The sequence below is a fragment of the Brassica rapa genome, chromosome A04, assembly GCF_000309985.2.
Source record: "Brassica rapa cultivar Chiifu-401-42 chromosome A04, CAAS_Brap_v3.01, whole genome shotgun sequence".
In the NCBI taxonomy this organism is placed as follows: Eukaryota; Viridiplantae; Streptophyta; class Magnoliopsida; order Brassicales; family Brassicaceae; genus Brassica; species Brassica rapa.
This window is the reverse complement of record NC_024798.2, coordinates 15,999,366-16,015,679: the sequence shown is the minus strand read 5'-3', so window position 1 is coordinate 16,015,679 and position 16,314 is coordinate 15,999,366. Positions and strand designations below refer to the sequence as shown.

At 34.4% G+C, this 16,314-nt stretch overlaps 3 protein-coding genes across 3 annotated transcripts; 1 reads left to right on the top strand and 2 right to left on the bottom strand.

Moving 5' to 3' along the window:
* Positions 1–69: 69 nt before the first annotated feature.
* LOC103865008 (LRR repeats and ubiquitin-like domain-containing protein At2g30105) lies at positions 70–2,030 on the bottom strand. The gene is made up of 9 exons (XM_009142788.3): positions 1,761–2,030; positions 1,571–1,665; positions 1,356–1,502; positions 1,174–1,284; positions 1,002–1,102; positions 738–924; positions 593–658; positions 395–514; positions 70–303 (listed from the first exon to the last, which is right to left on the bottom strand). Exons 1-9 carry the CDS (start codon positions 1,909–1,911, stop codon positions 190–192), a joined length of 1,092 nt encoding a protein of 363 aa, XP_009141036.1. The 5' UTR covers positions 1,912–2,030; the 3' UTR covers positions 70–189.
* A 2,058-nt stretch (positions 2,031–4,088) lies between these two features.
* Positions 4,089–6,480, bottom strand: LOC103865007 (pentatricopeptide repeat-containing protein At2g30100, chloroplastic). The gene is made up of 2 exons (XM_009142787.3): positions 5,478–6,480; positions 4,089–5,046 (listed from the first exon to the last, which is right to left on the bottom strand). Exons 1-2 carry the CDS (start codon positions 6,219–6,221, stop codon positions 4,267–4,269), a joined length of 1,524 nt encoding a protein of 507 aa, XP_009141035.1. The 5' UTR covers positions 6,222–6,480; the 3' UTR covers positions 4,089–4,266.
* A 449-nt stretch (positions 6,481–6,929) lies between these two features.
* LOC103865006 (probable N-acetyltransferase HLS1) lies at positions 6,930–15,477 on the top strand. Its single transcript, XM_009142786.3, has 3 exons — positions 6,930–10,845; positions 11,655–12,005; positions 12,505–15,477. Exons 1-3 carry the CDS (start codon positions 10,654–10,656, stop codon positions 13,129–13,131), a joined length of 1,170 nt encoding a protein of 389 aa, XP_009141034.1. The 5' UTR covers positions 6,930–10,653; the 3' UTR covers positions 13,132–15,477.
* Positions 15,478–16,314: the final 837 nt, after the last annotated feature.

The window sequence follows — 16,314 nt, the reverse complement described above, 5'->3', positions numbered from 1 at the left end:
CTAGGTGGCATACGTAAGAAGCCTCCGTATTCTCCTTTTAATAGAGTTTTGATGATATCTATAACTTGAGTATCTTTTAAATAAATTTTATTTATTTGATCCAATCACAAAAGAGTACTGGATAAAATAAAACGGCGATATTAAGGAAATATAAGAGTTTGTGGATGATTCATGACGAGTTAAAAACAGTCACCAAGATTTATCAGCGCCTTCATCGAATTGGCCAGACCCAACAACCCTAAAATCAATCTGCTTCTGATGCTTTGTACGTCGTCTTTCATCAAACTCACTCCATCCTTCCAACTGCAACAACAAACGTAGAAGGAAAGCTAAAGACACGAACCTGATCTAGTTAAGAGTCTGCTTTAAATGAACTAAAAACAAACAAACAGACCTGGCGGAGAGATTCAACTGTTATCTCTGTGTTGTGGAGTCCTAATGTTGACAGCTGCAAACACATCTTGAATAAAACAGATGGCAGTGTCGTTAACCCCGTGTTGTTCAGCTCCAGCGTCTGGAACCACCAAACACACGACTAAGTCTCCGTAAAAGCCATGTGACAACTAGAGTAATGAAGATGACTTTGGTTTACCTTTAGTTTACGCAGTTTTGTGACTGTCTCGGGAAGTTCTGATATCATATTCGCCGAAAGATCAACCTGAAACTTCCCCATTTAAACGTTATTTTGCCAAAAACAACTCTAAAAGGTCTTTAATAACAAAGTAAAACTGTTTTACCTCCATGAGGAAGGAACAGTCTCCAATACTCTCAGGAAGGCTAGTTATTCTGTTATTGTTGGCTTTAAAAATCTCTAGCTGCGTAAGAAGTCCTATCTCATTAGGTAGACTTGTCAATTTGTTGTTGGCCACATCAAGCTGTCTAAGTGACGTCAGCGAACCCACTTCTGATGGCAGAACACTTAGACTGCCAAAACAAACAAGAACGTTTAAGAGACAAAAGACACTATCTACTTATCTAGCATTAAAGCATAAGAGACTCACTTGTTATGGCTAATGGAGAGAAGCATCAGACGCTTTAGAGATGCTATCCCTTCCCATTGAATTGATTCATCAGACAGACCATTCCCTTGAAGAAACAGTTTCTACAAATACATATAAAAGCTTCACCAAACAGAAATTTTTTGAAATACACATTAGCAACCAACATTCTTACATGTATAGAAGTAAAAGAGCTGATTCGAGCAGGCACTTCTCGAATGAAGTTCTCACTAACGTCAAGCACTCTAGCTGCAGATCCACATTCCCAAACCTCTTCAGGTATTTCCTTTACACACAACAAACATAACTTCAACACCAAACCAAAACCACAATCTCTAAAGACCTTCATTACAATACCTTCAAATTAGCTTGAGCTAAAGCAATAACTCCAGTAGCTTTCCACCGATCAGCACGGTTCTTGTCTACAACAAGACCAGGTTTTGCCTTATCTACAACAGTTCTCGATATTGGCCTAGTACTAGCTTCCTTAAGCACTGGACCTTCCTGTTACCTCAAATTATATTTAAATGACAAAACTTTAATGATTGAATCACAAAAAGAAGAAGACTGACCCCTTGATGAAGACCTTGAGAAGCCATCAACATGATCTTCGCACCATCTCCCACCAAAGACTGCTTCAGAGTCGAAGTCTCTCCCAAGACCTTACCTTTGAAGTTCACGAAACGAAAAGATTGAATTTTGAGAAAGACCCATCACGAGAATTAAGCTAAAGAAGAGATTGAGATTGAAGAAGGAGGAAACCTTTGAAGATGAGTTTCTGGCCACGAGGAAGGACGTTGGTGATGGGTTGAAGAAGAGACTTTAGTTCTTTGGTTGTAGCGTCATGTGATACCGAAAGTGGTATCGATCTGCCTCCGAATTTGATTGTGAGCTTGATGGTGGATTCTGCCATTGTTGGAACCTCGACCTCTTAGTGATTCTGATTTGCTTCGCCTTTTTATTCATTTCCAGAAACAGGAAGAAGCATAAGTTGTCGAGTCATCAGACTTTTTGGGCCCCAAAATGCAGATTTAATATGTTGGGCCATTTTAAATAATGGACCTTGGGATGAGAATATTGAAAGAAGATAAAAACATAAATGAAGGTAATAATAGGCCTGTTGCGGTTGGAGGATGTTGTAACTTTATTTAGTTTTTACTGTGGAATTAAGATACTTTTTTGATGTTGATGTAGATTTTCGTCACATGGGATTTTTGCTGTTAGTTTGAAAAATATTAATAGTTTACTCATAAATATTCCAAAGCCAAAATACTTGTGTTCTATGTACTTTGATTTCTAGTAACTTTATGTATAATATGATTGAAAACAATTTTATGTTGTAGAAATACGATCCTAATCGCCGGTATAAATGATGGTTCAACACTGATTTCACCGTTAAACAAGTCAAAGTAAGATTTTGAATCACATATACAAATTTAGATACAATTAACGTTGTAATCAAATTTTAGTCATATTTAACATATGTATTGACAAACTTAAAACTCTCGAAAATATTTTTTTGAAGACTAACAACTAGTTCTAACCTTTCTTTTACTATTAGATTCAAAATTTGTGCACAACAACTAACATGAAAGAACCTCCCATCAGATAACAATTTAACTTGTAACTATCATCGACATAGTGTAATGTTAAACAGATGTATAACATCATAGTGATAGAAGGTGACTACATATTTTATCTAAAGGCTACTCGATCCTTGAAGTCTACATATTTTATGTAAAAGCTACTCGATTTTTGAAGTTTGCTAACACTCTCTTTAGTTTCTACTTTTCTCCCTCAATTTGTTTTTTAAACGCCAGCTCGACCTGTGCTGATATTTTATTCTCAACTATCCGTCTCTGACTCTAACTTTTTCATACTCAACATATTACAATAAATTCAATGACTCATTTTTCTATTTGTTTGTACTCTTACTGGCAAAATCTTTCCGAACAAGAAACTTTGCGTGTTTTGAATGACATAATGTTTCATTTTTTTGAATATGATAAGTTTCACTTTGTGTTGGTCCTTGAATTTCTATTTCATTCTCATTATCAATTTCCATTTGCTCATTCTCAGCATTAAGAATTGTTATTACTTCAAGTGTTTGTGAATCAATTTTACAAAACTAGTAAGCAACCACAAAATTTAAATTAATACCATTACATGTGAATCACTGAACTTAATTACATAGAAAATGAATTACACATAAAATTAAAAAGATAAATAGGTATTATTTAATTTTTTTGTCTAGTGGTAAAGCAAGATTGAAAAGATCAATTACTGGTATTGTAACTTTGAAATATAAGAAAACAGCTCGGGAATTACTGCTTCAAAACAAACAGCATCAATCAAACAAAGAACTGATGAATAACAAATTTGAGACTAGAAACACAAGATGCTACTTCAAAATTTGAATACACAAACAAAAGCTTTCAAATATGTTTCTGAAGTTCAGACAAAAGCAAATACGTCAACCATAATGGCATTCATACTCAGCTTTTAAAGAATCAGAGACCACAAACAAAAGTTAGCAAAGGCTGTAAATAAACCAAAGGACTACCAACCACAACTTGTAAAATCTGTAAGTTTGTAAGTGAAGCAGCCTTCTAGAACCAAAGCCAAAAACAACTTAAGACCTATGTATTGTTGTGTTTGATATCTATCAATCAAAACACAAGCTTCTCCATTCCATTGCAACTAACCAAAACAAATTGAATGAGACCGTGTTCTTCAAAGTTTAGAGAGAAAGCTCGAAGCATTTCTCATTTTTTCATCAAAACACATGATATAACATAAAGAAGTTAACAAGATCTAACTCGACACAAAAATTATCGCAAGAAAATTTTTAATCTAAACATCGTCCTTTTAATTAGTAACTTTATAAAACCTATAGAATTCCGATATTAACAAAATAAAATCCATCTACCTAAAACCTGCGACTGCGAATTATAGAAAAAAACTAAAGATAAGTCTTGGGTTTCAAATTTCAACAGGGTCACTACTAAAAATCATAAATAATTAAACAGCTCCATATTTAAAATATTTTAGCTACCCAATCCGAATAGTTATTTATTAAGCACACAAACAGAGAATTCAAAGACTATTTCATAAGTACAGTACATGAATGTACATACATATATGATTTGCTTACATAGAGAGATATACGTATATTATTTGCTTACATACATATTTATATACCCCAAAAAAGATGATCTCAGCTTTGAGTCATTATCCTCCTGTATCAGCTAACCTCATGCTCACTCTTTTACATCATCTTCACTATCCACATCTTATATTTATCCATGTACATATACACAAGACAAGGTCCTACCAAACCAGCATCAAACAGCTTCTTACATAGACCCATGTACGCTTCAACATCCCGTGGCCGTTGGATCTTCCTCGTCATCCCTTGCATCACAGCCACTCGATCAATATACTCCGGACACAAACCAGAGTCTATCATCGTCACCAACGTCTCCGAAGCCTCTTCGAAGTGCCCTCCTTTCACATACCCTCTAAGCAACCACGACAAAGTCTTCTTCCTTCTCTCAGCTCCCATGTACTCGGCCCGGGTCAGAAGCCTCGAAACCGCATCCACCTCTTTCTGCGAAGCGCAGATGGCCATCACAATGTCGTGGAGGTCAGCTTCAGGTTCTCTCCCCGCGAACTTCATCTCCCAAAGCTGTTTCTCCGCTTCTGGTCCGCGTCCTGCGCATATATACATCGCCAGGAGTCTCTCGTGGACCGCCCCAACAATGGACTCATTATCTTTCCCTTCCTGGATCGCCCAAGCTGCTAACTCAAGTCCGCGCGATATGAGCTCTGACTGGTACTTCTCTATAAGCAACCTATCGTGATCATCAATCTCAGTAACAAGACCAGCCCGTGTATAGCGTCTCAACTCGCGCAAAGTCTTCCCAAGACTATTCAGCTCCTTCACAATAGCTGTCATCGCGATAAGATAGCTGTAAGCTTCTGGCTTTAGCCCTGAGTGTCTCAAGTCAACAACCAAATCAACAGCATTCTTATAGTCTCCATCAACCTGAAAAAATAAACAAAAGTCACTGCCACATTAACCACTTCACAATCCATGAACTCTATACATGGTCGATAAACATTTCTTTATAAACTTTAATAAAGGAACATTTTGTAATTTGGGGATCTATTCTCATATAAAAACCATGGTTCTAAAAACCTGTCTACGCAGCATCCAAATCGGTCCTATCCGAAACGATTTTTAAATCCTAAATCCTATATATACGGTTTTAAACCATTCTAAACCGGTTTAAATATGTTAAATTAAATAATAATGTTAACGATTTTTAAATCCTATTTATACGGTTTTAAACCCTTCTAAATCAGTTTAAATATGTTAAATTAAGTAATAATGTTAGTACAAATCCATAAATCCGCCTAATTTCTTTTGACTCCTACCAATTACTCAAATAAAGAGGCAAAAGTTATATAAACTACCATCATCTTCCAAGCAAGATACCCACTGGGCCCACCTTTCCTCCCTTCAGAGCCACCAACAACAACACTCTCCCCACCAAACCCACCTCTCCTCATCAAAACCTCCTTAACAAACAAAACAGCACTCTCCTTCTTCCCCATCTCACAGTACAAAGCAATGACCTTCTCCACCATACTAAACCCAGGCCTCAGCCCAACGCAATCCATATCAACCAACAGCTCGAACACCTCCCCCGCGCCGCACTCCTCCTCGACCAGCTTCCTAACCCACCCGCACATTATCGAAACCATCAGCTCCATCATCTCCTCGTCGACCCTATCTTCCTTCTTCAGCCACTCGAAGACCTCGAGCGCGCACCACGAGTCCCTCCCTTCTTGCGCGAAGTAGACGAGCATCAGCTGCAGCTCTCGAGGCGAGAGTCTGTGGTTCATCTCCTCGAGGATGTCGGAGGGCTCTCTCGTCATCCTCTCCAGCTCCTCGATCGCCTCGAAGAACCCCTCTCCTATCTCCTCATCCGCTTCGCCGCCGCCGCCGCCGCCGCCTGATTCTTCTTGGCTTGTGATGAACCGGTCTAGCTCCACGGAACGGGGTGATCGGAGCTTGTGGTGGTTGGATTTGAGATTGCAGGTGATTCGGGAAGTGGGTTTCGCGCTGTGATGTCGTCGGAGGAGAAGAGGTATCGGCGGCGAGAAGGTTTGGTGGAGATGGGTCAACGAAGAGAAGGTACGAGCATAAGCTGCCATGAGTAAAGCTCAAAACTTTACAAAGGAAGCTTCGAATTCAAACTCGAGGATTCAGAGGTGGTTTCTTGATTAGAGTCGAAGCTACGATAATCCATGGATTGGATTATCAAAACCTTTCTTTAAGGAGGAAGACAATGAGAGGATAACAGAAGAAAATTATTTAAAATAAAAATAACTGGCTTATTTTCCACGTGGAGGTTTATTAATTAAATGAAGGGTTGAGATTTAATGGTTACTTTTAATCGGACGGTGGAAGATTGAGTCTCGACGTTAGAGGCTACGAAGCGCGTACGTGTCAATGGCGTCAACTTGTTTTTCACACCGTGCCGCTTCAAGTAGCACAAAACGATACCACGGTTTAAATTACGTTTCTACCCTTAGATATTGGTGGTGACCGCTTTATCTCGTAAAGAATTTGAGGTTGATTTAAAAATAAGAGATCTGATTACGACTGTTTAACGTTTGGTATAAGAGATATATTAAGATGTTGACTTCTCTGATGTTAGGATGTTACAAAAATGGATTAGTTTTCGTCGTAAGAGTTGTATTTTGTGTTGGGCCACTATGTGCTAAAAGGATAGCTTATAGGCCGGAATGGAATTTGAGTAAAATATGCCTATCTAGGCCAAGTTGAAGTAGTGACAAACGGATTATTCTTTATTAATGGGTTTATTATTGGTCTGGGGTTTATTTAACGCTTTTAAAAGCCATTAACAGACCTCTATATACGTGCTAAAGAAAAAACTTTCCGGGCCCTGAAAGTTTGAGAATTTGTATACTTACTTTTATTAATCAGAGGAGTTGGGACTTTGTAGACTCTGACTGTTACTTTTGATTTGGTTCTTAAAATCGATGCAGGAACAGAATAACTGAACCATACCGAATTGATAGAACCGAAAATGAATTTGAATCGAATTTCATAAATTTCTGCGTCAAATACTGTTAAATAATTTGTTTATAAAATAGGTTGATGATACTGTAGAAAGTTTATAACTTTTGATTTGATTTTATAATAGTGTTAAATAATTTGTTTATAAAATAGGTTGTGATTTAAAATTAAAAAATCTTATAAATATTTTGTGACCATCAAATTTTAAAAAGCCTTTAGAGTGTTACTTCGCTAATCACTCCCCTAATTTTCTTATGTATAAAGTATTCATGAAAACTAACTTCCAATTCTTATGTGAAAGTCTATCAACTTTCTACACTTGAAAAAGTCACTGGAAATCTTTGGGAATTTCATCCTAGGATGTTGTTCTCCAATCAACTTAGTCTAAGTTTTTGTGGGCCACAACTCCCAAGTTCCAAACTCAACACTATTAAGAAAAGCACTGCATATATGAGTATAAATAATCAAATCAATCCAAAAACTTTGTTTAAATGTTCAAATTTATAAAAGAAAGTGCTCATCTTTATTCAGTTACGTATTCATTTTGGCTTTGGTTAGTTAAGTTGGTGAAGATGAGATGATTCGTTCTCTACTGCTTCTATCAACTTCAAAACATTTCTCAATCATATTATTTTGTAATTGCTTTTGGTCTGCCAATTAATATTTTAGTATGGTAACAATATTGTATTGGTAAGGTCCCCCATTACTCTCCTTCTTTCTCTCTTTGTATTTGCCTTTTGTTTTCATGGATAAAACTCTTATTTCTTCTTCTTTTTTTTTTGTTTAAAGCAGTGATTAACCAACTCTTTAATAATCGACTTATTAAACCAAATCTTTTCTATAGATCAATAAAAGTTAAAAACAATCTGCGTTAGGACCATCGTTTTTATTACCGTTGGATAAGCAAATATAATAGAGTCCATGAGGCCTAGAGTTTAGTGTCATATAAACTAATTAATTAATAAAACTTTCGTATATGTAATCATGTGCAAGCTTTATTGATCGAAAGTTCCGACGTGTTGATAGGAAGATTCATATTGCAAAGTGTTTTGGTTAATCCAACTCAATGTGGCCACAATGAAATCCATAATACTCCTTTTTCGTGCTTGTTTTGAGCTGTAGTTAACTAATGCTTATTTTTTATTAACAAATCTTATATTTTTATGAATATATAAAATTTATTTATCAAAAAATGATTTATAAATTTGGTTTAAAATGGTTTTTGAAAACTGGACTTACGTGTTTAGACATTTAAAAAACAGAGTATAGAACTTAATCAAAACAACTAGGCATGCTTATTTTTTCTGGACCCGAAATTCGAACTGGAACCGACCCGAAATCAAACAAAAAATTTACAAGTACATAACAGATTCAATATTATTTTACCCGGAAAATCGGAATTGAAAAAAATCGATCTCAACCCGAAAAAAAGCAAAAGATGCATATTTAAGATGAATGTGATCTCTCGCCTTTTGCTTCTTTTGCGTCATTGGTGCCTTATTGCATTTCTTTCTCTGTATTACGTTATTTTCCCAACATCTTGCAATATGCTAAATTAAATATGAATGCCGATTCAAACTATATGTCGATCCTACTTAAATTTATATGAAATGAATAATGTTAATAAAATGAATTTATAGATATCCTTTCTTAAGGATTTTTTTTTCTTTGAAACTAGATTGTATCACTTGCACACAGTCAACAGAAAAACTACTAAAATATCTTTCTTGGTTATTTGATCAATAATATATATATATATATATATATATATTATTTGCATTTATTATTTCTAAAATAATTCGCTTACGAAAATTAAAAAAAAATCTATCTAAATACTAATCAGGTGATCATCCAATACATGAATACAGTTTCCACATTACTATTTTTCATTTGCTCTGTGCTCAACAAAACTTGTGGCTGGTGACTCAACGAAAAAACTGTTATCTTTCATTTGCTCCGAGCTCAGCATCTCAACAATCATTTCTAAACTGTTCTTGAATTAAAATTTATTAACAAACGTGCATGTGCCAAATAAATATCAATCAGAAGTGTTGCTTCAAAATTCTGGTATGCGTTTTCCATTGTTAGCAGTTGTATTAGAAGATTAATACATTTTTAGCAGCAAAGAGAATTAGCAAACAAAATAGAAATAATTTTTTTAATAAATTGCAAGACAGAATTCACGGACATAGTTAGTGGTGAAAATGGGAAAAGGAGGATTGTAAAGGGCACAAATGAATAACGAGTGTTCACTTCTAGTGTGGAGAGGTTGAGAGATCCATTCTCTAGTTGTTATTAGATATGAACAAAACATAGTCATCTACATTCTGTATTTTATGTTATTTTGTTCAAAACAGAAATTTTAAAAATGTAACTCCTTTTAAATATTGTATCTTACCAAAATCTTCAATATCATTTATATATTCAATTCTTAAAATCGTCTGTCTAGGCATTTAGGCATCTTCCTAGGCACTTCAACATCTATCTAACGTTTAAAACTATCTAGATGCTATTATCTCTTCAAATCGGTTAACAAAAATCCTTGTCTAGATATCTAACTAGATGTTGATGAATGTTTTTATAATTGTACTTTATTTCTTCTTTAGAAAGTAGAAAATATAGAAAACATAGTTTTTAATACAAAAGAGAAAAATCTTGGAAATTCTATATTTTAGATTTCAGTAGTTAAAATAAAAAATAAGCAATGGTACAAAAATAGGTCTCTACTAATTGGCTAGATAAGACTTTGTTTAAACACCCAAATAACACTTAATGCTTTTTAATAGTGTGCATATCTAACAACGTTAGTCAAATATAAAACGCTTTCTTAGAAGGTAATTTTGTATACTTAAAAGATTTGTGTCTTATTGAGTCAAAGTATGTGGGCTTACTTACCTAAATTAGAAGGCATGACCCAACCATTAATAAACAAACCTTATAAAGTAAAATAGTTCAAATATATTTGACAAAATTTAGTCAAGAATTTACAAGCATTTATGAGATTCAGATACATGTTTCTTTAGTCATCTGCACTCTTAATTAGCTTATATATATTAGATTAGTTTCCTTTTTTCTTCCAAGTCAAGATTTTGAAACAATTACAATAATTGGGTCAAATTTATTTCATTTAAACATTTGTTAAAAAATAAGAAAATTTATATGCAAGAGATTTGATGTATTTGTTAAACCTAGTAATTTTAAATCTTGGTTTCATGTAATTTGGGTTAATTAAACGATTAATAGCATATATAGGTCTTTTATATAAAAACATAATAGGATTTATAGGTCATAGCCACAAAACAAAAGTTGTGGAACAGTGTGATTGGACTAATTCTAATTAGAACATTTCTTATATATGGACATATCATTAATTAGATAAACGTGAAGTCCCCCCCCCCCCCCCCCCCCCCCCCCCCCCTCCCCAAAAAAAAAGCTCTATGATATTCCGCAATATAACATAAGCTGGGTACCTTGAGTTGCTTATAGCTGATCTTTTCTTTTCATTTTGTAGAGAGAGGGGGAGAGACGAGAGAGGGAGTGAAAATGGTGGGGCAATGGGGGAAAGAAGATGATGAAAAGGTGGTGATCAGATGCTACAATGATCTCAGGGACATAATTCAAATGGAATGGGTGGAGAAAAGTTGTGAGATTGGTAACGACCAAACTTTTCTCTTCACAGATACTTTAGGCGATCCCTTGTGCAGAATTCGGAATACTCCTCTCTCCACCATGCTGGTTAATTTCTCTCTACTTTCCTCTCTCGGTTTCCTATTCTTCTCTTTGTTATTTTTGGTATGGAGATATATATAGTTCGTTTTTCTTTTGTATTTTAAATAGAAAATTTTGATGAAGAAAAAAAGATGACCTTAAACTCTAATAACATAGGTTTGCGCATGATATCTTTTTCTTTTCAAAATGTCATTTTGGTATTATATTTTCAAAAAATATTATTCTAAAAGTTCAAAATTTTAAATTATTTTTAAGTTCTTATCAAATGAATTATATTTCATAGATAGATTAGGTAATGAAGTGCTCCTTAAAATAATAAATGATGTATTAGTAATTAAATGTGAAATTATAATCAACCAAAAAACTGTTTGTTTTATCTTTTTTGGGTCATCATTGTTTGGTATATCGTAGTATATCCTTTTGAAGTAACAAAACAATAGAAATGTTGAATGTTTTTTACAAGTAGCCTAGCTACTCTTCAGTCTTAAATTTGTGTAACAATTCTGGTGGCGAACCAAAAATAACGCCTTCCTCGTATATAGAGATAAGGACTACCTTAGAGATAAATATAACTATTTATATTGTAATTATCCTTAGTACTAATTCCCTAAAGGTTAGGGGCTTCTAGTTATATATAAACACTATCACGTACATGAATATACACGACAGTTTACATTCTGTTTATCGTACTTCTTATTTAATTCGTGTAAGAACGTTAAAACAACATTTGTGTCAATATATGTTAACCCAATTTCACATAATTAGTTAACCATTTGTATTGATATAAATTATCATTAATGTACGTTATTTAATAGGTGGCAGATGTTGGGACCAAGCTGGTTGGTTGCATACAAGGTTCAGTGAAGCCAGTTAAGTTTCATGATAAGTCAGTGAATGTGGGTTACGTTCTTGGTCTCAGAGTCGTGCCGCCTTATCGACGCTGTGGCATTGCTTCGATTCTAGTGCGAAAGCTTGAGGAATGGTTCGTGTCACACAATGTTGACTATGCTTACATGGCCACCCAAAAGGACAATGATGCCTCTCTCGGTCTCTTCGTGGGAACACTTGGCTATACCGTCTTCAGAAACCCGGCAATTCTGGTCAATCCAGTAAACCCCGGTCGGAATTTGAAATTGCCTTCTGATATCGTAATAAGGAAGCTAAAGGTGATTTTACTACCCATTCATTAGTTTTAAAAGGTTACTTATGTGAATTTTTTTTTAAAATATTATAACTATATCATAAGATATTTAAACCTATATTCACAAAATATAGAACCCTTTATATTGAGTTCGTTTTGAAACGTAGAATATGTACAAACACTAAGAATTAGTTATATGAAAAATAAATATATCACATATAAACACATTAATTCGTTTTAATATATCACATATAAACACATTTTATATGAAAATGCTAGGAAAATTAGTTTACGGTTGTTCACATTTATATTTTCCAACTTGAGTAGCAAAATACACACACACACACACATATATATATATATATATATATATATATATATATATATATATATATAATATCATCACTTAAATGTGATAGCTTAAGCAACCACATCACAAGATTGTATATAGCATAAAATTAAGTAAAGTTATAAGTAGCCTCACATGGAAAAAGCTTAACATTAATATTTATTCTTTCGAGTAGGTGGAAGAAGCTGCATCATGGTATCGGACACACGTTGCACCAACGACAGATTTTTTTCCGGATGACATAGACCAAATCTTGCGGAACAAGTTAAGCATGGGGACATGGGTGGCTTATTACAACAACAACGACAAAATCAACAGTTGGGCAATTCTTAGTGTATGGAACAGTAGCAAAGTATTCAAACTTAGGATCGGGAAAGCTCCTTTGAGCTATCTGCTTCTTACCAAAGTTTGCAACCTTGTCGGAAGATTCTTGATGTTCTTGGGCTTAACGGCATTACCTGATCTGTTTAGTACGTTTGGTTTTTATTTCCTTTACGGTGTTCACGCGGAAGGTCCGTTATGTGGGAATCTCGTTAGGGCTTTGTGTGACCACGTTAATAACATGGCTGCCTCAGATGACGGTGGCGCGTGTAAGGTCTTGGTGGTAGAAGTCGACGGAGAAAGTAATGGTGGTGATCTCATGAGATGTGTTCCGCATTGGAAAATGCTTTCGTGTGACGATGACACATGGTGCATCAAACCGTTGAAATGTGAAGAAAAGATGTCTGACTTGGGTGAATTTAACGATATGTTCTGGAAATCAAAATCGGGGACACTCTTTGTGGATCCAAGAGATGTGTAGCTAAGCTAGCTAGGGAAACTGGTTGCATGCATGTTTGGCTGATAACTTACCGAATATGAAAATATGGAAAATTAATGACATTGATATTAATGATGCAACTCCATGACTGACTTGGGTGAATTTATTTTTGTTGATTATATTGTTCCCGTAATATTTTTTTTTTTTTGGTAAAATGTTAATATTCATTGACCCAATCCTAATCGTGAGACTACATTTAATTAAGAAATCGCATTGCCAAGTGATGTCTTCAACCAAATCCTAAACGCTTGAGTGTCAACCGGTAAATACCCAACTGTCAAACCGTACAATTCAAGGGTCATCTATGAACAACCCACAATCAAACCATCGACTTACAAAACGTTAAGATCATTACATATGATATTTTGTGTGGTTTTGAGTTCTTGCATTTTGTTTGGCGCATGACATAGAGAGAGAAATGGACCCTACAAATAGTTAATTATTCATTTATGAATGATAGTTTAGGACCTTTAGGTAAATCATCGTTCTCCATATAAATCTTTTCTAAAAAAATTCCTCAAGTAGGTGCCACCATTTGTTGTCCCTGGCAATCTTCCTATCTAGTTTGAGAGATGTAAAGTAGTTAAAGAATAGTCATTTTCAATATGATTTTTTATTTAATGAATACGTTTTGTTTTGAATGATATGGTGATTACAAATTTGTAATGATGATATCTCAATATTGTACGAAATTAATAACAAGGGATTGGCCGTGCCGCCAGTTATGTGGTCCTTTATGTTCCCTCTTATTAGGTTTCAAACCTGATTTTTATTGATGAGCCGTCCTCTAATTTCAAGATAGATGTAACTCATTTCCTCATAAGTCGAATTACTCCATGTGATATTCATATGGCTCGCACACATCTGTAAACATTTACATTCATGTGTGTTTAGTCTTACCGGCTTGAGTGATCGAACTATTTGAAGTTTCTTGTTTTCTTTTTTTGCCAATATGTAGTGGTATTTAACAACATGTTTATACAGCCAAATTTAGTGCATGCTAGCAGCTGAGTAAAGTAAACCATATCTCAATATGAAAAAGTTAAAACGGTGGGTACTCAACTGTTATCTTTTTGGACTATGTATTTAAGCATGGCATAGTATAATCAATCGTTTTTTATTTGACTTCATATTATCAAATACCATTTGCTTAAATTTTCATATTCTAGCGACCCAATATCATATGCATAAAGATAACGACAAATATTAGTACTCAAAATGTGTATATTTTAAATGAAATCATGAATTTAATTAATGGAGCTGAAACAAAAACAAAAAAAAATGTTGAAACAGAATTCAATGGGACTGAATTTGAATTACATGCATGTGGTGTATCTCAGTATGGTTGCTTCTTTTAAGACTTGCATAAACGTCGAGATGCTCAACCACGGGAGCATAATGCAGACGGGAGGTCCGGCCAATTCAAAGATCTTGTAACCTGTCATACTATTTCGCACTTTAAAGGTGTTATCAAACATTTCTGTAACCATAACTGCTGTTTAAAGAGTCGCCGATCTGTTTCTGAAAGCATTCATATCATATCCATATATACTTTCTTCGATTCGTTAGCTGAAGATATGTCATAGTTGAGTCGTAGATTCTTCTAACCTAAATCAAATCAGACCAATTTCCTTCATCTTTTCTTTTCCTGGGTAACTCAGCATGTACCTATGAATAGGAGAAATCTTGATTTGTTTTTATGTTATAAATTAGTTATAACTTATAACTATTTAGTTCACTTTATTGATAATTTACTTTACATGTTAGGAACATGTCAACTTCGTTAGCTAGCCATCTAATACAATCTTACTGTCCTGATAACATATCTAAGGAGATGATGATTAACCAATAGACACAAATCAATAATTTTCACCCAATCACCCACTTTTGTTTGTATGGGAAGCTTCAAATCAATAGTCATAATCTGAATACCCTAGAAGGATAATACACTCCTACAGTTAGGTGTTGATGTACTCTTGCCGAACAAGGAAGCTGAGTGTACTTTATATGCCCCTCCTTTCTGCGCAAGTCGAAGCAATTATTGGTTCATTTTTCTCATTTTGATTTTATTTATAAAATAGTTTTGGACTTGAACAGATAATAAGTGCGTTCTTTAGATAACTTTAAGTTATATGTGATGTAAATATAGGTGGACTGAAGAATTACCAAAAATTCACGTACGCTACACAATATTTAGATATATTAAGTTGTGCGATCGTTTTTACAATGTGAATCATACATCATAAAATTAGTCACAAAATCTTGTTTTACATTGTTAAAAGGTAAATGATCTAATGGTTTATGTGAATAATCAAACAAATATTTCAACCAACTAAGAACATGTGGCCTAATGCTATATTCGAATGGGTGGAGTACTTGCCGTGTGGGTTTAGACCATGGATCAACAAGTTTTACTATTTGTAAAAACGGTTGTGGTGTTTTAACCATTGTAGAAATTTACATTAATTATACTAGGCTTTCAACATACATCAGGATTAGCTCGGATTTCGGACCGGCGAGATCAATCTTGGTTAGTATATCATTAAGCATTTGCTCGCTGCTCTTTCGTTTCACCAGGTTTTAAAGGTATTAGGCGTAGTGGCTGCATCGCTCATGCTAGTTTCTTTCTTCAGTTTTTTTTTGGTCATCAACAACTTATTCACGCACACTTAGAAACCCATATGACCCAAACCATTAGATTACAAGCAACAAACCAACTTTTAACTTCCTTCGATTCACGAAAACTGTCATTGTAACATTTTATACACAGATTAAAAAAATATATATATATTTATGGTTTTATTAATACACATATTTAACTAATAGGAAAAAAAAACGAATAGTATTTGAGATAATTAAATTTACTATAAGATCAATGTATTTTGAAATTAATATTCAACTTAAAGTAAACACAAATTCCATTAAAAACATTTAAAATGACACTCGGGTTTAAATTGTTAGAGGAACATTAAAGATACATTGTTTTGATTATGACTTTAGTATAACCTCAATAAAGTAGGAATCTATTTTTGCTTTAGTTCAGACACGAATTGATGATACCCATTGGGCTTAAAGTTCAAACTAATTGGTTAGGAAGATTGGGGTCAGGGCCCATAATAACTCGGAAGTTAGTACTGAGGGACAAGTAAATGCCGCAGTCGTTCT